This window comes from Pleurodeles waltl, chromosome 2_2 (assembly GCF_031143425.1).
Source record: "Pleurodeles waltl isolate 20211129_DDA chromosome 2_2, aPleWal1.hap1.20221129, whole genome shotgun sequence".
NCBI classification, from domain to species: domain Eukaryota; kingdom Metazoa; phylum Chordata; class Amphibia; order Caudata; family Salamandridae; genus Pleurodeles; species Pleurodeles waltl.
The window spans coordinates 677,009,933-677,034,460 of record NC_090439.1 but is presented as its reverse complement, the minus strand read 5'-3'; the positions used below and the strand labels follow the sequence as shown (position 1 = coordinate 677,034,460).

At 44.7% G+C, this 24,528-nt stretch overlaps 1 protein-coding gene across 1 annotated transcript in view; it reads right to left on the bottom strand.

The window, feature by feature from the left end:
* The window catches only part of RAB2A (RAB2A, member RAS oncogene family), a 266,500-nt gene that overhangs the window by 185,245 nt on the left and 56,727 nt on the right, over positions 1-24,528 (bottom strand). The window contains exon 3 of the mRNA XM_069220232.1: positions 2,781-2,848. Coding sequence (XP_069076333.1) covers positions 2,781-2,848 — 68 coding nt within the window. The remainder of the gene's footprint in view (positions 1-2,780; positions 2,849-24,528) is intronic.

The following is a 24,528-nucleotide window of genomic DNA, read 5'->3' as shown; positions in this document are numbered from 1 at the left end:
ATCAAGTAGTTTGTTGTACTTGATGAACAGGTTCAGCTGTGTGGCTATGTAATCTCTGAAGAAAAAAAAAGGTTAAAGTGACATTATAGCTAGGAGTTGAAATGAGACAAGAACTAAAAAGTTTAAAAAACCCAAAACGGCTGAAATGTGCCAGTTATAGTTCAGCCAATGAACTACGACATGCGCCGACTTGATGCAATGCTTAGCACCACACGTTAATGTTTAACGTTAGTTCCAGTCTCATTTCAACATCTATTACTTCATTATTTCTTTAACCTGCAGTTTTTCAGTGAAGAGTTGTTAATATTCTAAATTTGCCCAGCTCCCAACCCTTTGACAGCACCCAACCCCCGCAGCGCAAGGCCTTTGGTTGTGACACAGTGGAGTTGGGTCACAGGGCTTGGCCTTGTCTAGGGCCTGCACCCAACCCTCAGCTGGAGGTTAAACTCGGCTGAGTACAACGTCTGGTCCATGCATAGCAGGGGTTGCCCACTCGGCCTGCATCTAATCCTCTGTGGGCGTCCCTCTGTGAGTACTTAATCACAGCATGCACAACCTCTCTCTACCACATATTTATTATTTTAACATTAGTGTACTGTTCGGCAAATAAGAAGATGGGAAGGGCGAGTAAACAGATGTAGAAAGGCAATGCTGTACTTATGCAGGTTGAATTATACAAAAAAAGTAATGGATGGAATACTTGAATTAATCTCAGTCACTGGTAATGAGGGCTGCATCGCAGTCTATTTTTACTTAGCACATCATGCCACCTCAGTTTGGTTCCAGCCATATGCAAATCAGTTTGACCCCGCGGCAACAGGAACAGTCCGAACTGACAGGCCATCTCCTCCCTGAACAGGAACACACGCAACCCAGGGCTGTTTAGCCCTTTTAAGGCTAATCAGCCAGGTAGGACTGCTAAAATGTATTACAGGCGTTGGGAAGAAATAAAGGTCAACTATTTTCCTTCGGTATTTCCCTGCTGAGTTACAACATACGTCAAGAAATGATCCATCTAGTGTGATATTAAGTTTCATGTTTCAAACTGTACAACCTATGGAAGTGGTAACAAAAAAATGCAGCCAAACATGTGTTGGCTGTTCTATGCTCTCAAATCCAACAATTCCTAGTTGTATTAATCTCTCTAAATACATTCTTTCAGATGGACTAATAAAAGCCCATAAGAGATCAATGAAACGGATTTTCAATACAACTTTTTAATTCTTGGATTAGGTATTGTATTAATCAATTCAATACTGATTTTCTTTCAGGTTGTTGTAATTCAAGCTTATATAATGTGTTGTGCAATGAGTGCTGCAGTTTTAGTACTTTATGTGCTATGCATAATCAAGAGTTTAATGCAACTGATGTCTGACAATACTTAAATGATTTGCCCTTTTGCTACATGATTGCTAACAAAAAGGTTACAAATAGTCTCAACAATTTGAATGTGAAATTTTTAACACATCTGTATGACTCCCCACCAGTTGTAACATATACTGTTATAGTGGAATTTCGGTTAAGTTAAGGTAGGTAACATGGTAAGAGCACTCAAAAGAAATGATGGGTGACCTGCCTGATGACCAATTCAAGACTCTTCTACAGTGCTGCCTGTTAAGCTCACAGTGGTGATCAAACCATGATCACTGTAAGTTAGCTCCCAAAGTTGTATGTAGTCTCAAATCTAGGGTTCTTTTCATTCTCACAGATCTAAAATGGAAACAAGCATTTTCAATGCAATGCATCTCGCGTTTGCTCGAGTTAGAGCTATTAGCGGTGTAAACTCCTAACCGGACATACTTTTCTTTTCACATAGGGGAGCTGATTTAAAGCACAATGTCACAAGCATGTAGGTGACTAATCAGAACAAAAAGACTGGTCCGGTTTTGCCTTTACATGGTAAGAAAAAAAAAAAAAAAAAAAAAAAAGTGTGATCGCACTGTGTAAAACCTTGAATTTGCGAAGGAGCACTAGGATAAATAATAGAATGAAACTGGTAGTCATTAAAAGCACTCGATTACTGCCCAGCGAGATTGCACTGCCTATGAAATAAAGAGAAAAAAAAAAGTAGTCCAGAAACCATACGGAAGACATGGAGCCGCATAGGTTTTCAGTAGTTGGCCGGTGCTCTTGAGGAGGGCTAAACACCGAAAAAGGCACGACGTACGCATGCCTTTCACTAATGAAAAATCAAGCTAATTTTAAAAGGGAAGCCCATGAATCAACTAAAGTGACCGGAGTGACCCTGGTGAGGTTAAAAGCCCACAGGGAGATTACAACGGGGACAGAGTGCTTGCGCACTCAACCCTAAAAAGCAGCTATTATAGCTGCGAGTCCTTGTAAATCCAACTCAAAGGAAATCTTTATGAAATGTATACATTTTAACACCCCGTTAGAAAAAAAATATGGAGCTACAGATAACTAACAAAAACAACTTAATGCGTTAAGCGTAGGAGATGCCACACTATCTTTTTGGTTGATTTTAACACCTTTTAAACACATGGCAAAAACTTGGAGAAGGAGAGAGTGCATTCTCAAATGAAAAATGCTATTTTGACTATAAAAGTAACATCTTGTGTACTTCATTTATTCATTAAGAATAGCAGACAGCAGAACCGAAAACAGAAGTAGTCAGTTCAATTGGTAAGTTCTTAGTATGACATTCCCAAAGCTGAAATAAAGCTCTTGCATATCAGAATTGCAGAAACAATGTGCACTTTTAATTGCCAACACTACAGTACAAAAGAATAAGAAATTACTTTTGTAAATTAGGTACTTACTGTGTCCCATATTTGAAGTTTAATCTGTTTTGAATCAATCGTTATCATTCGAGCACCAAATTCTACACCTGGAAAAAAAGTGATTTGTAATGTTACGCTTAAGCAACTGAAAGTGAAGAGGCTGCAGGATTAGGTGTACTGTGGAATTATATAAAAATGACAGGGAACTTAGGGATGTAATTTTAGTTTCAATTCTGAAATGTTCAGCCAGAAAAGGTCTAGGATTCAAATTAAAAAACAAAAAACGTATGACTTTTTAATCAAACCCAATTCCTTTATAGGTTGAAGGAGGTTAAAGGGACCTTGAAAGCACGTGAACATGACCAATAATGATGAGTAAACCGCAGCAGCTAAAAGAAAGACTGAAAACTACCCTACATCATATGTGTGAATGGGCTGTGCATGTGAGAGAGATAGAGGAGAAAGATGAAAAAATAAAACGAGAATGAGCAAGAGAGACAGAAGCGAGAAAAGATGAGCAAATGACAGAGAACAATGGTAAAGCTAAAGACAAATTTTATGGGTGCAATTATTTTGGTACCTGGGTGTCTTTACAGGAATCAAGCCAGGTACCTATGCATATAAAAAAAAAGAACTTAAAGTATGAAGGTAGTTATACTTAGGACCATGCTTCCAGAGAAAAAACGTTTATTAACTTGCCCCTATCTTTGGCACCGTTTAACAAATCTTCACAACATTTTCCAAACAAAGTGTTGCAGTGATTCTTATGCGCACTGAAAGTTGCGGGTTAATCCGTCAAGCGGGAGAAGACAAAAAAAAAAAAAGGGGGGTGGAGGGGAGGTTGAAAAAAGTTGCGTTTATCATGTTAATTCCAATATGACCTTAACACACGTCTACAGCCCAAACTGCTGGACATAATTACACCAAATTTGGTAGAAAACTATCTTTTGGTACACAGATCACGATTTTGCTTATTTGGTGTAAATCTGTTCAGTAGTTTCTGAGATATTAAAGGGAAAATAAATTGGTATATCTCTGGCCGCGATGACTTTGCGAATATTTCGCAAATACGCATGTGAAGAGAAGAATTGTAATTGGCGGACAGCAACCGGACTAGAAAGTTGCGCCGGGGAGGGGGTTGGGTATGGGGGGGTTGAAAATCCAAATTGAAAGTGGCATAAGGGGTCAGGGTGGAGGTACCCTGACCACAGGGGTATGCTACAGGTGTGTTTCAGGGGCAAATTATGGGTTTAACATAGTTTTGCGTCACCATGTGTGATAATCGAGAAAATTCATGAATTATTCGCAAATATGGAAAAAGTTGAGAAAAAAAAAACACATACTTATTCATACACTAATTGATTCACTCATACATGCACTCAGAGACTCATGCGCCCACACCTACTCAGACACTCATGAACCCCCCCCCACACACACACACACACTTTCAGATCCACTCAAACACTTACGCACCCACTTACCCACTCACAGATCCACTGACAGAGACAGAGACAGGTCCTGTGGCCAACTTGCACTGCCTATAGCCAAAGGACGTGTGTGGTTGGGTGGTTATAAGGGCTTAGCTGCACAGCCTGGCACCAACCCCGCCGCTGCAAGGGTTGTAATAACGTATAATAATTAAAATTGCTTTATGTTCAAATTTTAAAAAAAACATACAAATTCACTGAAAAAATAAAAAAACAAAGGTTACAAGAACGTTAGTTCTGAATTTACTCATACAAAATCATAGAAATTCAGCAGTTCGAGTTATACCAAGCAACTATAACTCATGCCGTAAGGTAACTATAAATCACGCCTTTGCCATGCACAGCTAATTACTTCCCATATTATATCATTGATGAGATCTTGTATGCATCTTCGATATTATCACTGCAACATTTGCAATAATACTATTGATAAGAAAACTGTGCATGGTCAGGGCATGAGGGGAGGGACATAACTGTTTGCTGTGGACTGGCTGCAGCCAAGCCACAGCAAAAACGTCGGATTTTGGTTGCGGGACCCGTCAAGCAGGCCCGCTGTCAAAATCTGAAGCTTTCATCTAAAGATGAAATGCTTCAGCAACAATAGAGCTGCTGTTAAAGCAGCTCCATGCTTGCTGAAGCAATGACATTGGAGGGAAGCCTTAAGGCTTTCCCCGCAGTGCCAGAGAGTCCATAAAGGGCCTTTTATAAAATTAAAAAAATTATAAAAATAGGGAGGGACCAGCTGTCCCTGAAAGCCCATAAAGGGCTAAAAAAAAATAATAATAAATTTTAAAAAAATGAAACCTATAGCTCAGTGTGAAGGTCAGAGACCTTCATACTGAGCCCAGAGGGTTTGAGTCCAGCCGAACTCGCATCCTCCTTTTTGTAAAATAAAAAAATAAAAATAAAAAGGAGTCAAATTATTTTAATTTAAAATTGTAAGAAAATATCTAATTCTGAGTATATCATACAACAAAGCCAAAAAAAAAAAACCTAGGACTCCCTCTTACTTTTTTTCTCTTTCAATTTCACCCACTCAAACACACCCACAGACCCACTCAGACACTCACCCACCCACTCACTCACAGATACACTTTGGCCCTCATTACAACTTTGGCAGAGGGTGTTAATCCGTCCCAAATGTGACAGATATTCCACCCACCGTATTACGAATTCCATAGGATATAATGGACTTGTAATACAGTGGGTGGTATATCAGTCACATTTGGAACGGATTAACACCCTCCACCAAAGTTGTAATCAGGCCCTTAGTCTTGTGCACCCACTCACAGCCCACGTTCGACCCTCACACACCAAGAGGCCCACTGACAGCATCATGCACCCACTCACAGACCTGCGCACATACTGACGTACCACTAATACAATAATGTACACACTCAAAGCCACTTTTACACCCAGATACACCCTCTAACACCAACTCTGACACTCAGAGAGGCCGCGGCCAACTTCCGCAGCGCAAGGCCAAAGGGCCTTGGGTTGGGTGGTTAGCGGGCTGGCCGCAGGGTCTAGCTGTAGGCCCGGTCTTGCGGACAGCCTCTGCTGCGCATGGCCTAATGCAGCACACGTGCAAGGTTGGGTGCTTATAAGGGGTTGACAGGGTCAAACCGCCGCAGCGCATGGCCTAATATGTAGTAATAAAGGTTAATATGTGTTTAAGAAAACTATAGAAATTCACTAAAAAAAAAAAAAGAAGGTTACAGGGGCATTTAGGAAATAGAACAAAAAAAAAGAAAAAAACATAGAAATTCACTTTTAAAAAAAACCCAAAGGTTACGGTGACGTTCTAGTTAGGCTCACATTTTTAACAAACAAACCCATAGAAATTCGCCAGTTATAGTTGAGTTACCTCAAGTAACTAACTCGTGCCCTAAGGTGACTATAACTGGCGCCCTCGCCATACACTGCTAATGACCCCACAAATTACAGCACTTATGACATCTTTGATAATGTCAATGAAATATTTGCAGTAAACTTTTTCTCACGAAAAAATTTGCATGGTGGGAAGCAAGTTATAGTTATGTTAGGGCACAAGTTATGTTACTTGAGGTAACCAACTATAACTGGTGAATTTCTATGGTTTCGTACGTTTAAAATGTGAGCCAACTATAATGCCCCTGTAAACTTTGTTAAAAAAGAATAACTAGTTTCCATAGGAAAAGTGTTTTTTGGTTTGCTAATAACTTTGGCGCCATTTGACGAATCTTCAAGAAATTTTCAAAATTACTACGCTACTCACTTCAGATGCAGTCTCGAAAGTCTCGGGGTGATTCATCAACCTGGGGGCGAGAAAATGGGGGATCCAAAATGCGTTTTCCTCATGCAATTTCCCACAGAGATTTTGAACACGACCACAGCTTGAGACTCCACAGGTCCCAGAGATCGCATCGGCTGCAAACCAGGATGTGCTAACAGTCAATTTGAGACTCAGATGAGTCTCAAAAAGGAAATAGTTTAAAAAAAAAAAAAAAATGGGGCAGGGTAGGAATACCCTGACCACCTACACCAAAGGTGTTAGGACCCCCTGGGGACCTTACCAGGACAAAAAGGCATTTAAAAAAAAAAAAAAAACAATTGTCACTAAAACTCAAGGAGGAGGTCTCCCTCCCTGGTTTATAATATGGGCCGGGTAGGGAAGGTCCCAGAGGCATATTAAAAAAAAAAAAAAAAAAAAAAAAAAGGGGAGGAGGAGTGGGGCACACGAGGCCTCACTTCTAAGACTCTTTGGAGTAGCCTTAGGGACCACTACGTCCCAGGGGCTTTATCAACATAAAGGGGGGGGGGGGAATATGCAGACACCCCCCCTCCATTGGGCTCTTATGAGTCCCAGGGACCACCACCTACCCGGGGCTTGATTTATTATTGGGGGAGGGGGGAAAAAGCAGGGGGGGGGGGAACAAACTGCTGTGGCTCTTTGAAGCTCTGGGGACCACTACCTCTCTGGGGCAAAATTAAATGGTTTGCAGGGGGCCGCACTGACCCGCCCCCCCCCTTGCCCCAAGGACAACAACCCTCCACTGTGACCGCCCGTGCAAAGTAAGAGGCGGGGGGCCGTGTAGCCCCCATTCTAGAGCCATTAATGGCTCTGGGGACCACCACCCAGGGCCGGCTCCTGCTATCTCCTGAGGAGCCAACCCTTGGGAGGCATCAGTTTGCTTTTGCTTGCCGAGAGCAAACACTAACTTTGTTCCCAATAAGCGGGGGCTGGAAAACTGCTCCTGCTCGCTGGGAGTTAAGTTTATCAGTTTCCCTGCCCGCTTTCAAGTTCTGCAATAAGTAGACTGTTAATTCTTATTTTCAAAAAGACTCTTGCAGGATCGGGAACAGTAGAAAGGGGTTGGTGATCTATGAATACACTGTAGTATGCACACTTGCTACTGTGGAAAAGGAGATGATGTTTACCAGAGTATACTATTTACCCCCATCTGCTTTGTTAGAGCTTTGATTAGAAAATAGTCTCTTCCCACATCATACAATGCACACCCATTATCAGAGAGGGGTGTTCGTAGGGAGGACAGTCCCTGGACACAGCATACTATGCACAACTGTTATTCAAGATAGAGGTCTCAGCAGGGAGGTCAGTCTCTCTCCACACAGCCTAGAACGCACATCAGTCATCTGAGAGAGCAGTCTGACAGAAGAGGCCAGCCCGTGTACACAGCCTAGTACATACACCTGTAATCAGAGAGATGGGTCTGACAGGAGAAGTTAATCCATGTACACACCCTACTATTCTCAGTCATCACCTGGGACAGACGTCTGACTGAGGCCAGCCCATGAACACACCCTAATACCCACACCTGTCATCTGAGACAGAGGTCTCAGTGGAGAGACCAGTCTCTCGCCACACACCGTACTATGTATTACGTACACCCATCATCTGTGACAGGTCTGACAGAAGAGGCTAGTCCATATACAGACCCTAATACTCAGAGCAGGCATCTGAAAAAGAGGTGTGACAGGAAAGAGTTGTTCCTCTCCAATTACTAATACACACACCCGTCATCTGAGCGAGCTGTCTCGGCGCAGAGGGCAGTATCTCTCCACACACCCAACTACGCATACCTGTCATCTTAGAGAGTGGTGTGGAAGGAGAAAGTAGTCCTTGTACACACCTTACTACACACACCCATCATCTGAGAGAGGTTTGATAGGAGAGGTCAGTCCATGTATACACCCCAATATGCACACCTGTTATATCAGATAGCAGTCTGAGAAGAAAGAGCTGTCCCACTCCACTCACTACTATGCACACTCACCATCTGCGAGAGAGAGCGAGATCTGACAGAAGAGACCTCAATACACACACCCGTCATGTCAGAGGTCTGAGAGGAAAGGGCAACCACTCTCCTCTCACTACTACTCGCACCCGTAATCTAAGAGAGAGGTAGGACAGGAGAAGCCAGTCTATGTATACACCCTAATATGCTCACCCGTCATATCAGAGAAAGGTCTGAGAGGAAAGGGAGGTCCCTGTCCACTCATTACTATGTACACAAGTCATCTCAGAGCGAGATCTTAGTGGAGCCCATGAAGAAATATTTCCTTTATATCTTATATTGGACAGTACACAAATCATTGTTCTACCTTAAACAATATGTTCAATGTTCTATTGTATTCAAAATTACAATATAACACTGTAATTTACATATTTTAATTGCACAATGTTGTGAGCGGTTCGTAAGAGCCAAACAGGAAGTACAGCCCCTCGGAGCACACGCAGAGAACTGTGCATCCAGCTCCCACAAGCTTCTCATTGGAGAGTCATCACTTAAAAAAAAAAAAAAAAAAAAATCAAACAAATAAATATCCAACCATCTTTAATTCACTACTCTATTATAGATCAGCATTAAATTGTACATTAATTTACTTTTAAAAATTAGAAATTTTCTGAAAAAAAAAAAAAGGTTAAAGTAACATTATAGTGGTGAATTACTGACGTTAGTGCCTTGAACAAAAAAAAATTAAAAAAATTCTGCAGTTATAGTTAGCAGCACTAACTACAACTTGCACTTCCACCATGCACTGCTTATTTTATCATATATAAGGTTAGAAATCGAGTTTCTGTTTAACAAAGGTATCCAGCAGGAACCATAATTCTAGTCAGGTTAAGTCACATACACACCCTAAATTGCTTGGCACAGAGCAGTCAGGCTTAACTTAAGGGGCAATGTGTAAAGTAAGTGTAAAGAGAATAAAGTATTTGTATAACAATTCAAACAGCAAGACACCACACAAAAAGATACCACAACTAACTAGAAAAATAGAATGTAATTTTAAAAAATGAAACAAGACCAAATCGACAAAAATCGAATAAGGAGAACTTGAGTTATGAATTTTTTAAAGCAATAAACTGTTAAATAAAAAAAAAAAAAAAAAAAAAAAAGCCCTTTGAAGCAAAATTTGCCAACAGGGGCCATCTGGTCGTGTCGGACTGGGACAAAGCCAAAAGTTCAGGCTGACAGCAATGGAGCACAGGCCGGCTACAGGCACCCTGTTGGACACACTGCACCAAAATACCTTAAATTCTAGCAAGGGAGCATTGTGTGGGTTCAGAACCACGCTCTAAAGGAGATGCGTCAAAAAACTCCACTGCAGCAGGCCAGCACAGCCAGGCAGTACTTCTTCCAGAACAGCAGTCCTTGTAGCAGTACAACAGTCCTTATCCACAGGTCCAGAAGTGTACTGAAGGGGTAGGGTATGAGGTCCAGTTCTTAAACCCAACAGTGCCTTTGAAGTGAGAGAGACTTCAAAGCGGTCTTTGAATTGCACAGAGGTCCTCCCTTCTGCCCTGGCTCCAAACTCACTACAGGGGTTATACAGTCCTTTGTGTGGGCACAGCCTAGTCAGGTTTAAGTGTGAGGCTGTAGCCAGCTCCTCCCTCCTGTCCTGTCAGGATGGCCTATTGGGGGCCCATCAAGTCACACCCAAGCTCCCATTGTGTGTGGCTGTCTGGAGGGAATACACAAAGCCCAGCTGGTACCCACCCCAGACAAGTGGTCAGACACAGGTTGCAGGCACACAGGGTAGAGAGCAGAAAAGAACGAGTTACTTACCTTCGGTAACGACTTTTCTGGTGGATACATTAGCTACCTGTGGATTCCTCACCTAATGAATACTCCCATGGCGCCAGCATTCGACGGAAATCTTCTTCCTAGTCTCTGCACGTCGACGAGGACGTCACTCTAGCCCACGCGACGCCGTCTGACGTCATACAGGCAATAAGAGGTCCTCGCCGACGTGCAGACGTCAGTACCAACATTTTTTACGTGCATGAGAAGAACAACCCAATGCAATGAAAGAGCAAGGCAACATCCCATAACATTGTAAAATACACAACATTGCAATAAAATGGCTGTAGATTTAATATAACTCATTTTTTTTTTTTTTAAACAAACAAATATATGCAAATCATGTATACACACAAAGATATATACATATATATATATACACATATAAATATATACAAGTATCCATAATTACAACATCTATTGCAACCTTGAAGACCAAGAGGAGCGCACTCAAGGATTACTTGGTAAGACCAGAAAGGCAACGGGGAGGCTGGTGGTACCGTGAGGAATCCACAGGTAGCTTATGTATCCACCAGAAAAGTCGTTACCGAAGGTAAGTAACTCGTTCTTCTGATGGATACAACTACCTGTGGATTCCTCACCTAATGAATAGAGTCCCAAAGCAGTAAAACTCCCGGTGGTGGGTGCCGAAATGGTCAAACCAAGAAATCCTGCAGCACTGACCGTGCAAAATGGCCGTCCCTTCTGACCTCAGAGTCCAAACAGCAATGTTTCGCAAAAGTGTGAAGGGACGACCAAGTTGCGGCCTTGCAGATGTCGACCACAGGAACACCCCTGGCCAAGGCCGAAGTGGCCGACTTAACTCTGGTGGAATGAGCTCTAATGCCATCAGGAGGATCCTTCTTTGCCAAAGAGTAACAGATTTTAATGCAAAGAACAACCCACCTGGAGAGTGTTCTCTTGTGGACTGCCTTTCCTCTCCTCTTGCCCACGTATCCGATGAACAGCTGATCCTCCAGCCTGAAGTCCTTCGTTCTATCAATGTAGAAGCTTAACGCCCTCTTTGGGTCCAAGCGATGTAGTCTCTCTTCCTCCTTTGAAGGATGAGGCGGAGGATAGAACGTGGACAAAGTAATTGTCTGGGCCAAATGGAAGGGTGAAACAACCTTCGGGAGGAAAGCAACCTTGGTCCTCAACACCACCTTATCCCCATAAATAGCTGTATAAGGGGGTTTTACTGATAAGGCTTGCAACTCACTCACTCTCCTTGCAGATGTTATAGCCACAAGGAAGACTGTTTTAATAACCAAATACCTTAAGGGGCAAGAATGCATAGGCTCATAAGGGGACCCCATAAGGAAAGTGAGAACCAATGACAAATCCCATTGAGGCATAACGAATGGTTTTGGAGGATATTTATTTAAAAGACCTTTCAAGAATCTGAGAACAATAGGGGATTTAAATAACGATGGTTGGTCTGGAAGACAAATGAAGGCTGACAAAGCCGACAAATAACCCTTAATGGTAGCCACTGCACAACCTTTCTGCGCTAGAGACAGAGCAAAAGACAAAACGTCCGACAGAGGAGCATGTAAGGGATCAATCGGTCTCTCTCCACACCACATAACACATTTAGACCACCTATTAGCGTAGATAGATTTAGTGGAGTGTCGCCTGGCCGCTAATATAACATCCACTACATCAGGCGGGAGAGAGAAGGAACTCAGGTTGCCCCGTTCAATCTCCAGGCATGTAGGTGTAGACTCTGGAGGTTGGGGTGTAAAACCTGCCCCTGCGACTGCGAGAGGAGGTCTGCCCTGAGAGGGAGACGGAGCGGAGGGCACAGCGAGAGTTGGAGAAGGTCGGAGTACCACACCCTCCTTGGCCAATCCGGAGCTATTAAGATGACTTGGGCCCGGTCTTGGTGAATCTTCCTCAACACTCGAGGAATCAAGGGTATGGGGGGGGGGGGGGGGGGGAAACGCGTAAAGCAACTGGTCGCACCAGGTTATCAGAAACGCGTCCCCCAATGCTCCCTGCACCGGATACTGGAGGCTGCAGAATAACGGACAATGCGCGTTCTCCCGAGTGGCAAACAGATCTATCCGAGGAAACCCCCACATCTGAAAGATTAAACTGACTTGATCTGGATGGAGACGCCACTCGTGGTCGGCCGAGAATTGGGGACTCAGACTGTCCGCACGTACATTCAAGACCCCGGCCAAATGATTTGCTACCAAGCAAATCTGATGGTCCTTTGCCTAGGACCATAGTCGAAGAGCTTCTCTGCAGAGAAGGTACGACCCTACTCCTCCCTGTTTGTTTATGTACCACATCGTGGTAGCATTGTCCGTCAGGACCTGTACCGACTGACCACGAAGGGAAGGGAGGAAGGCCTTGAGAGCCAGACGTACAGCCCGTAACTCTAACAGATTGATATGAAACATCTGTTCCTCTGGAGACCAAAGTCCTTTGATCTCCAGATTCCCCCAGATGAGCTCCCCACCCTAGAGTGGAAGCATCTGTTATGACCGTGGCCACTGGTGGCGACTGCGCGAACGGCTTTCCTTGTGAAAGATTGTTGCTCGCAATCCACCACTTCAAGTCCACAGCAGCATCTCTGGAGATCTTGACCGCACCTCCTAGATCTCCCTTGTGTTGAGACCACTGCCTTCGGAGGCACCACTGAAGAGCCCTCATGTGCCAGCGAGCATGCGTGACCAACAGTATGCAGGAGGCAAACAGACCGAGCAGACGAAGGACCTTGAGGACTGGAACTACTGCTCCATTTCGAAACATTGGAACCAATTTCTGAATATCTTGAACCCGCTGAGGCGGAGGAAAGGCTCGATTCAATGTTGTATCCAGTACTGCCCCTATGAACAGGAGGCGCTGAGATGGCTCCAGGTGAGATTTGGGCACGTTCACCGAAAAGCCCAGGTCGAACAACAACTGGGTTGTTGACTGCAGATGATACGACACAAGCTCTGGGGACTTGGCTTTGATCAACCAGTCGTCCAAGTAAGGGAATACTGCTATCCCCTTCCTTCTGAGCTCTGCCGCAACCACTGACATCACCTTCGTGAAGACTCGAGGTGCTGAAGTAAGACCAAACGGAAGGACCGCAAACTGATAGTGCTGCGACCCTACCACAAACCGGAGATACTTCCTGTGTGACTTGAGTATCGGAATATGAAAATAAGCATCCTGCAAGTCGACAGACACCATCCAATCTTCTTTGTTCAACGCCAAAAGCACCTGTGCTAGGGTCAGCATCTTGAACTTTTCCTGATTGAGGAACCAATTCAAGATCCTCAGATCCAGGATCGGTCTCAACCGACCATCCTTCTTGGGAATCAGGAAGTACCTTGAGTAACAACCTCGACCCCTTTCCTGCTCTGGGACCAACTCCACTGCGCCCTTTGAAAGGAGGACTTGAACCTCCTGTTCTAGCAACAGGAGGTGTTCTTCTGAACAATAAGATGGGCGGGGCGGGAGGGGGGGAGGAAACTCCCGAAAGGGAAGGGTGTAGCCTTTTTCCACAATACTGATAACCCAAGTGTCCGTTGTAATAGTCCCCCACTTGTGGAGAAAATGCCGTAATCTTCACCCTACAGGAGAGGAGTGAGTGGGAAATGGTGGAAGCCTAAGGCTGCTTTCCCTGCTGCACCCCTCCAGAGGACGAGGAAGAGGCAGAGTGCTGTTGAGAGGCTCCTCTGGTGCGGGCCCTACCTCTCCCTCTAAATGATCTATAGGGGTGGGAAGAGGCGGGTTGCTGGAACCTCCCCCGAAAGGAAGAGGAGGAAGAGCCACGCCCAAATCCACGAAACCTCCTGAAAAACCTGGAAGAGGCAGAGGAAGAAGGAGCTTGCAGCCCTAACGATTTGGCTGTGGCCCTGCTCTCTTTAAATCGCTCCAAGGCCGAATCTGCCTTTGCTCCAAACAGTTTGTGCCCATCAAACGGGAGGTCTAATAGGGTCGACTGCACGTCTGCAGAAAACCCTGAATTACGGAGCCAGGCCTGTCTCCTCGCCACCACAGCCGTGCCCATCGCCCTAGCCACCGAGTCGGTCGTGTCCAGCCCAGACTGGATAATCTGGGTTGCGGCAGCCTGGGCGTCCGAGACAACATCCAAGAGTCCCTGGGGAAGCTCCGTAAAAGAAGATGAAATATCATCCATAAGAGCAGGGATATATCTCCCCAGAATGCAAGTTGCGTTGGTGGCCTTCAACGCCAAACTGCATGATGAAAATATTTTCTTGGATTGCGCATCCAGTTTTTTGGAGTCCCTGTCTCCAGGTACCGTCGGGAAAGATCCAGGCGCTGATTTCGATGAACAGGAGGCTTGCACCACCAAGCTCTCCGGCGTAGGGTGTCTTGAAAGAAAGCCAGGGTCAGATGGTGCAGCCCGATATCTTCTGGCCACAGCCCTATGAACTGCCGAGGAAGATACAGGCTTCTTCCACACCTCCAACACCGGATCAAGCAAAGCCTCATTAAACGGCAAAAGAGGCTCCGCTGCAGCAGAGGCCGGATGCAGCACCTCCGTCAATAAATTCTGCTTCGCCTCTGCCACCGGCAAAGGCAGGTCCAGAAAGTTAGCTGCCTTCCTCACCACCGCGTGAAAGGTAGCAGCCTCCTCCGTATACTCCCCTGGAGATGAAAGGTCCCACTCAGGGGAAGTATCCAGCCCACTGGCCGTATCCAGACCATGCAGTCCATCGCCAGAGTCCTCAACCTCTCCTTCCTCCAGGACTCGCTGGTACTCCTGCTCTTCCAAAAGACGGAGAGCACGCCTCCTCGAATGTAGTCTCTGCTCAATACGCGGAGTCGACATGGCCTCTGCCGAAGTCGAAGATCGGCGCCGATCTCCAGAAGCATCCAACGCCGCATACGGTGCCACAGGCAGCTTCGGCGCCGATGAAGGAGCAGGACGAAGAGATCTTGGAGCCGATGGACCCTCCGGAGTCACAGGACGAAATCCCGACGTCGACGGGATGGAAACCTCTGGAGCCAATCCCTCTGAAGCCACCGGAGCCGACACCGGCACCGAGCCCACATTCCCAAAAGGGAGAAAGGGCATAAAGGGTGCCGGCCGAAGAGGCGCAGGATCACCCAATGAAAAGGCCAAAGGCCCCGAAGGACCAGCCGGAGCACCTCCTGGAGCCATCTGCTGAAAAATGGTATACATCGCATTCAGAAATGCAGTACTATCGGCTCCAGGGGTGGGAAAAGCCAGATACTGAGGTGCCTGAATCAAAGGCGACCCCGACGCCAGCCTCGACGTCCGCGATGCCGGAGACATCACAAGAGGCTGCATCACCTCAACCAGACGCTTGTCCAGGCGAAGTCGGTGACGCCGGAGAGGGCAACGGTGTCGATGGATGCGGCGTGACCGTGGGACTGACCTCCCAAGTCCTCCGACGCCGAGCCGAAGGCGACCTCGAACGAGTCTCCTTGCTGGAATGACGCCGTGAATCTCTACGGCGCCGGGAGTCTCGATGACGCCGATGAGACCTTGGCGAGGAAGACTTTTTGTGATGTTTTTCCTCTCTCTTCGACTTCGCCAGTAATAGTTTAGCCTCACGTTCTTTGAGGGCCTTCGGATTCATGTGCTGACATGAATCGCAAGTCACGACGTCGTGGTCGGAGCTCAAACACCAGAGACAGTCGGAGTGAGGATCTGTAACGGACATCTTGCCCCCACACTCTCGACAGGGCTTGAAACCCGACTTTCTCCGAGACATTGTTACCGCAGAGAACTACTACGCAGCAAAAAATACACTGTAACTACTAAAGTAACAGTAGCTCCCTCAAAGATAACCATTTCGAATGCACGGAAAAAAGGGAACTGACGTCGGCACGTCGGCGAGGACCTCTTATTGCCTGTATGACGTCAGACGGCGTCGCGTGGGCTAGAGTGACGTCCTCGTTGACGTGCAGAGACTAGGAAGAAGATTTCCGGCGAATGCTGGCGCCATGGGAGTATTCATTAGGTGAGGAATCCACAGGTAGTTGTATCCATCAGAAATGCCAACTTTCTAGAAATGGCATTTCAAAATTGTAACAATAAATCAGGCTTTACCGTTAAAGCTGATTTATCGTAACAATTCCATAGGTGGTAAAAATGACAGATCTACCTCCTTTCAATCAGGAATTCCAGCTTATTAAATATAAAAAGCAATCCCTATAAGGTGTGAAAAACGAATGTGAGATTTTGTCACTACCAGGACATTTAAAACTGAAAGGCACAAGAACTACTAATGAAAGGGGAGTTTAAAGCCTGGCAAGGGGTTTTAAATGCCAGCTCGACATGACAGTGTGAAACTGCATTCAGGCTGCAATGGCAGGCCTGGGACATTCAGGACTACTTAAATGGGAGGCACAACCAGTGTTGCAGGCCCACTAGAAGCATTTCATTTACAGACCCCGAGACATGTAGTGCACTTCACTATGGACTTGTAAGTAAATTATGTAGACCAATATGGTCTTTACCCATCAAACCATGTTTAGGGGCGTGCGCACAAGCACTTTAGCACCGGTTAGCAGTGGTAAAGTGCACAACAAAAAATAATTTGGAAACTATAACTTTCCTGTAACCTTTGGTTCTTTTAGTGAAACTATAATGTCATTGTAAGCTTTGGTTTTGCAGTGAATTACTATATATTTTATTTATTTTTTTAAGGTGGTGGGAGATTAGCCACAAGGCCTGGCACACAGCCACCACCCCGCCCCTGCTCCCCCCCTCCCTGGGCTGATTTCTGTCCCAGGGACCCGATTTCCGTGGGCTCGGCCATATTAAGAAGGGGAAAGGGGGCATGCATCCCTCATCCCTAACCCGATTTTGGCTCCGGGGACCCCAATGTCTAGGGCCTAGCCTTATTATGAAGAGGAGGCATGCAGCCCCTTCTCCAGACTAATATTGGCCCGAGGACCCCATTCCTCATGGCCTTGGCAGTAAATGGTGGGTGCCCAGGAGCCCATCCAGGGCACCCACTGCATGTTTGTTGAGGGCTTCCAGCGGGAGCCGACATTGCTCCTGCCCACAGGGAGAAGCTAAAAATGCTGCTCACTGCGAGCGGAAGCATTTTTTTCATCTGTTTCCCTGCCCACTTCACTGCGGGCATTGAAACAGATGAAGTCAATTTCCAGCGGGTGGGAGCATTTTCCATTCTCCCGACTGCTGTGAGCGGACTCAGTGTTTACTCTAGCTTGGCGGGAGCAATTTAAGAGCAAAAACAGGTTTCTCTGCGCAAACCAGTTCGGGCAGGGAAATCAAACTGTCCGGGGGGTGGGCACCCCAGCACATTGATGGAGCGGGCCCTGGGTAATGGGATCCCAAGGGCCATTAATGTACCAGGAGGGGGGTTGCATGTCCCTCCCCCCCCCCCCCTTAGCATAGCGGCACTGCTGGGCAATGAGAGATGGGGTCCACAGGGATGAATGAAGCCTGGGGGAAGGGGCCGCGCAGCACTCTTCCGTGTTTTTTGCTGAAGCCGGTCCCAGGGGGATGGGGTCCTAAAGCTGAAATGGGTGCAAGAGGGGAGCCAGACGGCATCCCTCCCCGTTAAAAAATACACAGCCAGGTAAACGAGGTGGAGGTCCCTGGGGCCGAATGTGGCCAGGGAGGGGGGCTGAGTGCCCCCTCCTACAATTATCTAGGACTGGGCCCTGGGGGATGAGGTCTCAGAGGCTGAAATCAGCCCAGTGGGCAAGTGGCCCCATTAAATATAGAGTACATACCCCCTTACCCAGGACCCGGCCCACCAAGGGGCAGGAGAGAAAAAAAAAAAAAAGAAAAAGAAGAAGCCATGTGCCGGAAACCGTGCCTTTTTTTCACGATTACACACCAATCAAAGGGACCTAAAATTATGCCCAACACCACAGAAACATGTGATTCTAAGAACTTGATTCATCTTTTCAAATGTCCATGTGGCTTGGCTTAAGTAGGCAAAGCAGAACATAAAATAAAACTTTGCATAACTGAACACAAAAGTAACATTCAAACTAAAAATGAAAAATCATGCATAGCTTGCCATTTTTTTGTAAACATGGCCACAACATCAGATAATAACGCTTTACAATATTGGAGACGGTTCCCACCAGGGAACATTTCAACAACAATACAAACTTATTTCTGAGGGAGATCTTCTGGATAAAAAAAAAACTTGATAGGCTGATACCAAGGGGTCTTAACGACCGCATGGAATACAGTTGCTTCTTATTAACATTCAGTTATTCCGGAACAGAACATATTAGATACATTTCCATTTGATTGGTGTTTTTACAATTTTAGCACTCATTTTTGATACCAAAGACATTGATTTTTAATCTTAGGTATTATGTTACACAATTTGACATAATTATCATTTTTGATTGAGAGTAAGTTCTCTTTATTTCAACATGATTTAATTCGTTTTGATCTTTTTGTTTGCTTGCTCGACATTTCAAAATGGTACCAATTCTTCTCAAACACAAAGGGGCATATTTATACTTTTTCACGCACAACTGCGCCAACGCAGTTGTGCGTCAAAAATTTCACCGCCGGCTAGCGCCATTCCAATGCACTATGCGGGCGCCTTATTTATGGAATGACATTAGCCGGCACTGCGGACTGGTCTGAGTAAAAAAAAAACAAAAAAATGACTCACACCAGGCAGTGCCGGCGTATGGGAAAATGGGGGTTGTGCGTCAAAAAATGGCACAAGTCAGGTCTGAGGCAAAAATCAGGCCTCAAACCGGACTTGCGCCATTTTTTTTGATGCACAATCCCCATTGACATGACTCCTGTCTTAGCAAAGACAGGAGTCATGCCCCCTTGCCCAATGGCCATGCCCAGGGGACTACTGTCCCCTGGGCATGGTCATTTGGCACAGTGGCATGTAGGGGGGGGGGGGGCAAATCAGGCCCCCCTATGCCACTTAAAAGAAATGTTAAAAAATACGTACCTGAACTTAACTTTAGTTCCCTGGGATGGGTCCCCCCATCCATGGGTGTCCTCAAGGGGTGGGCGAGGGTGGCAGTGGGTGTCCCTGGGGGCAGGGGAGGGCACCTCTGGACTCCTTCCGAGCCCACAGATCCCTTAACGCCTGCCCTGACTGAGGCGTTAAAAAACGGCGCACATCAGGCTGTGCGCCGTTTTTTAAGGCTCACCCCCTCCTGTGCATCAAAATGACGCTGGGGTATAAATAAGGCGCACAGGCCTTAAAGTAATTTTTTGGAAGGGAACGCCTACCTTGCATATCATTAACGCAAGGCAGTTTCCCTGCTTCCAAAAAATGACGCACATGGTGGAATTGTGACGTCTGCGGGGGTCGGGCGTCAAAGTTTAAATATGGGGCAGTGTTTGCACCGAATGTGCGTCAAATATCTTTGACGCACATTCGGCGCAAACAGAGTATAAATATGCCCCCAAGTGATTATCATTTAGTCTTTAATCCCTCATAATTTAGGCATTTAGCCACTGAATATCATCTTTTGCAGACTGATATGGAAAATGGCCCGCAAGTGTTTTTGCTTCAGTTATTAGAATGTATTCTATTTCACAGCTATGTCATATAGAATGACAAGTATTATGTACAAAGAAATGGTACATCTATGGGCAATTGTGCAGCTCCTGGATGTGCAAACCTGTTTTTGGACAAATTTGAACAAGGTAATATTTTATCTAAGCAGATATGGCAAGAGTCTTGTCATATGCTGGAGATACACTGACCACATCTTTCTCAGATTGAGAGACCAAGAAGAGAATGTAACTAATGCCCTTGAGACACTGAACACTATCAATGACAGAATCACATTTACCTATACTATTAGCAATGAAAGCATTGCATTCTTAGATGTTGAAATGACCATAATGAATAACGATCTAGAAACCAACATTTACACAAAACCCACAGATCTAAATAATCTTTTACATTATGATAGCTTTCATCAATTTCCATTAAAAGGCATTTACCACACTCTCAATTGCTAAGCATAAAACACATTGTTTTGACCCCGAAAAATAAAAAGAAGGGAAAACATGTATGGTGCAGAAATTAATTCCACCAGGCTACCCCAGCACAGTCATGCAAAAATCTATTGATAGAGTGAACCTGACAGAGATCATAACTCCTAGCACCCGTCAACCACATTAGGGGACTGAAAGACTAGTATATGTGCCCGAATAGTCTCCTAGAAGCAAGAAACTGAAGAATATTATATTAAAATACTGGCCGATGTTGATAATGAAAAATGTGTTTCATGGTAGCTGCAACTAACCACCCTTATTTGCAGATGGAGGGTCTAAAAACTTGAAATACCAACTCAACCAGAAGGAGGGGCCCAAAAATACACTTCTGTATAATTTTACCTCCTACCCCCCCCCCCCCCCCCCCCCCCCAGTGGTGTCCATGTGTCTACCCTGACCCTTTCCTTTTGTTTTTTTCTCCATTTTTTGGGGATTCGGGCCTCAGAGTCCCAAGATGGCTGCCAGCACTGGTTGAAGTGCTGGCAGCCGATCAGATCTCGCCATGATATCGGTAAGATTCGCAGCCTTAGATATACATAAAATGTTTTCCTTTAATAACTCCAAAACTACTAAACTGATTTGCACCAAATTACAAAAAAAACATTATTTCTGGTGTAATTCCATTCAGTGGTTCGGGCTGTAGTCGTGTCTAAAATCTCCATAGGAAACTGCATAGCAGGAAAAAAAAACGTATTTTGGCATTTCTCCCCCCAACCCCTTTTTCTTGACATCTGCTTGACAAATTACCCCGAAATGGTCAAGCCAGCAACTTAAGTGAGTGGCAAACTAGTTTTGAAAAGTTCGTGAAGATTTGTCAAACGGCACCAAAGTCATTGGCAAAACAAAAACTGATTTCCCTATAGAAACTAGGTCCTAACTATAACTACCTACTGGCGACGGAGATATATATATATATATATATATATATATATATATACACGGAAAATGTCACTTACCCAGTGTACATCTGTTCGTGGCATGTTCTGCTGCAGATTCACATGCTATGCACAGGTCCTGCCATCTAGTGTTGGGCTCGGAGTGTTACAAGTTGTTTTTCTTCGAAGAAGTCTTTTCAAGTCACGGGATCGAGTGACTCCTCCTCTTCGATCCATTGCACATGGGCATCAACTCCATCTTAGATTGTTTTCCCGCAGAGAGTAAGGTAGGAGTGATAGAGTGTAAAGAAAGAGATGTCCATGCAATGGACTAGAGATATATATACACATATGTACAAATTGAAGTGTAACTTAAATGGCTACATGCTCCCGGGGAGGAGGGAGGGCGCATGTGAATCTGCAGCGGAACATGCCACGAACAGATGTACACTGGGTAAGTGACATTTTCCATTCAATGGCATGTGTAGCTGCAGATACACATACTATGCATAGACTACAAAGCAGTTCTCCTCCCATAAGCGGTGGTTAGCCTGTAGGAGTTGAAGTTGTTTGAAATAGTGTTCTTAGTACAGCCTGTCCTACTGTGGCTTGTTGTGTTGCTAACACATCTACACAGTAATGCTTGGTAAATGTAAGGGGTGTTGACCAAGTGGCTGCTTTACAGATTTAGGTCATTGGTATATTCCCTAGAAATGCCATTGTTGCTCCTTTCTTCTTGGTGGAGTGTGCCTTTGGTGTTACTAATAGCTGTCTTTTAGCTTTTAGGTAACAGGTTTGGATGAACTTTACTATCCATCTGGCTAGTTCTTGTTTTGTGATAGGATTACCAGTATGGGTTTTTTGGAATGCAACAAATAACTGCTTAGTTTTCCTAAATGATTTTGTTCTGTCAATGTAATACATTAAAGCTCTTTTAATGTCTAATGTATGGAGTGCTCTTTCTGCTACTGAGTCTGGCTGTGGGAAGAAGACTGGAAGTTCCACTGTTTGATTTATATGAAACGGTGAGATGACTTTAGGTAGGAATTTTGGGTTTGTACGAAGAACGACTGTTTGTGTACTTGTATAAAGGGATTTTCAATAGTGAATACTTGCATTTCACTAACTCTTCGTAATGAAGTGATTGCTACTTTCCATGTTAGATATTGAATCTGACACGAGTGCATGGGTTCAAACGGTGGACCCATGAGCCGTGTGAGTACAATATTGAGATTTCATGAAGGCACCGGTGGTGTTCTTGGAGGTATGATACGTTTTAGTCCTTCCATGAAGGCTTTGATGACAGGGACTCTAAATAGAGAATTGTTTTGTATATTTTCTAAATAGGCTGAAATAGCTGTGAAACGTATTTTAATGGATGGAAAAGCTAAATTTGCTTTTTGTAGATGAAGTAAATAGCCTACAATGTCTTATATGGATGCGGAAAGAGGTGTTATGTGTTTGGATTGGCAGTAAAAGACAAACCTTTTCCATTTGGTTGCATAGCACTGCCTGGTAGTGGGTTTTCTTGCTTGTTTAATCACTTCCATACATTCTGGTGGAAGGTGTAGATATCCAAACTTTAAGACTTCAGGAGCCAGATTGCTGTATTGAGTATTGCTGGATTTGGGTGCCTGATCAGTTGTTTGTTTTGTGTCAACAGATACGGCCAGTTTGGTAGCTTGATGTGTGGTACTGGTGATAGGTCTAACAATGTTGTGTACCATGGTTGACGTGCCCACGATTGCGCTATAGGTATGAGTTGGTTTTGATGCAGTTTGTTGACCAGAAATGGAATGAGCGGGAGAGGCGGAAAAGCATAAGCAAAATATCCCTGACCAGTTGATCCATAGAGCATTGCCCTTGGATAGAGTGTGTGGGAACCTGGATGCGAAGTTTTGGCATTTTGCGTTCTGGCTGGTGGCGAATAGATCTATGTCTGGTATTCCCCATTGGCTAAAGTACTTGTGAAGTACCTGGGGTGAATTTCCCACTTGTGTGTTTGCTGATGATCCCGGCTAAGAACATCTGATAATTGATTGTGAATCCCTAGAATGTACTGTGCTACAGGGTGAATGTTGTTGTGAATTGCCCAATGCCAAATTTTTTGTGCTAGAAGACAAAGTTGTGATGAGTGGGTTCCTCCCTGTTTATTTAGGTAGTACATTGTCGTCAGATTGTCTGTTTTGATGAGAATGTGTTTGTGAACGAGAAGAGGTTGAAAGGCTTTTAGTGCTAGGAATACAGCTAGCAATTCTAACTGATTTATGTGAAGTTGTCTGTGTTTGTGGTCTCATTCTCCCTGAATATTGTGATTGTTGAGGTGTGCTCCCCATCCAATCATTGATGCATCTGTTGTAAGTGTGGCTTGAGGCACAGGGTCCTGAAATGGCCGCCCTTTGTTTAAATTTGTGGAATTCGACCACTGAAGCGAGATGTGTGTTTGGCGGTCTATCAACACTAGATCTTGAAGTTGACCATGTGCCTGTGACCATTGTTTTGCAAGGCACTGTTGTAAGGGCTGCATGTTTAGTCTTGCATTGGGGACAATGGCGATGCATGATGCCATCATGCCCAACAGTTTCATGACAAATTTGACTGTGTACTGTTGGTTTGGCTGGATTCGTGGTAATATGTTGTGGAAATATTGTACCCTTTGTGGACTTGGGCTTGCAAGTGCTGTTTGGGTATTTAATGTGGCTCCTAAATACTGTTGAACCTGCGCTGGTTGTAAGTGAGATTTTTGGTAGTTTATTGAGAACCCTAGTTTGTGTAGGGTCTTTATTACATAATGTGTATGGTGTTAACACTGTGTTTGACTGTTGGCTTTTATTAGCCAGTCGTCGAGATATGGAAAGACATGGATATGTTGTCTTCTTAAGTAGGCTGCGACTACAGCAAGGCATTTTGTAAATACTCTGGGAGCAACTGTTATCCCGAAAGGTAACACTTTGAACTAGTAATGTTTTCCTTGTATTACAAAACCTGAGATATTTTCTGTGCGCTGGATGGATGGGTATGTGAAAATACCCATTTCTTTGAGATCCAGCATTGCCATAAAATCTTGTTGTAACAGTGGGACTACATCCTGTAGTGTTACCATGTGAAAGTGTTCCGATAGGATGTAAAGATTGAGAGTTCTGAGATCTAGTATTGGTCTCAATGTTCCGTCTTCTCTGGGAATGAGGAAATACAGGGAGTAAATCCCTATTCCTTTTTGATGATGTGGTACAAGCTCTATGGCTTGTTTGAGTAATAATGATTGTAACTGTGCTTGCAACATTGAAATGTGTTGGGACGAGAGTTTGTGTGGTTTTGGAGGTATATCTGGAGGAATTTGTGTGAACTCTATGCAGTAACCAT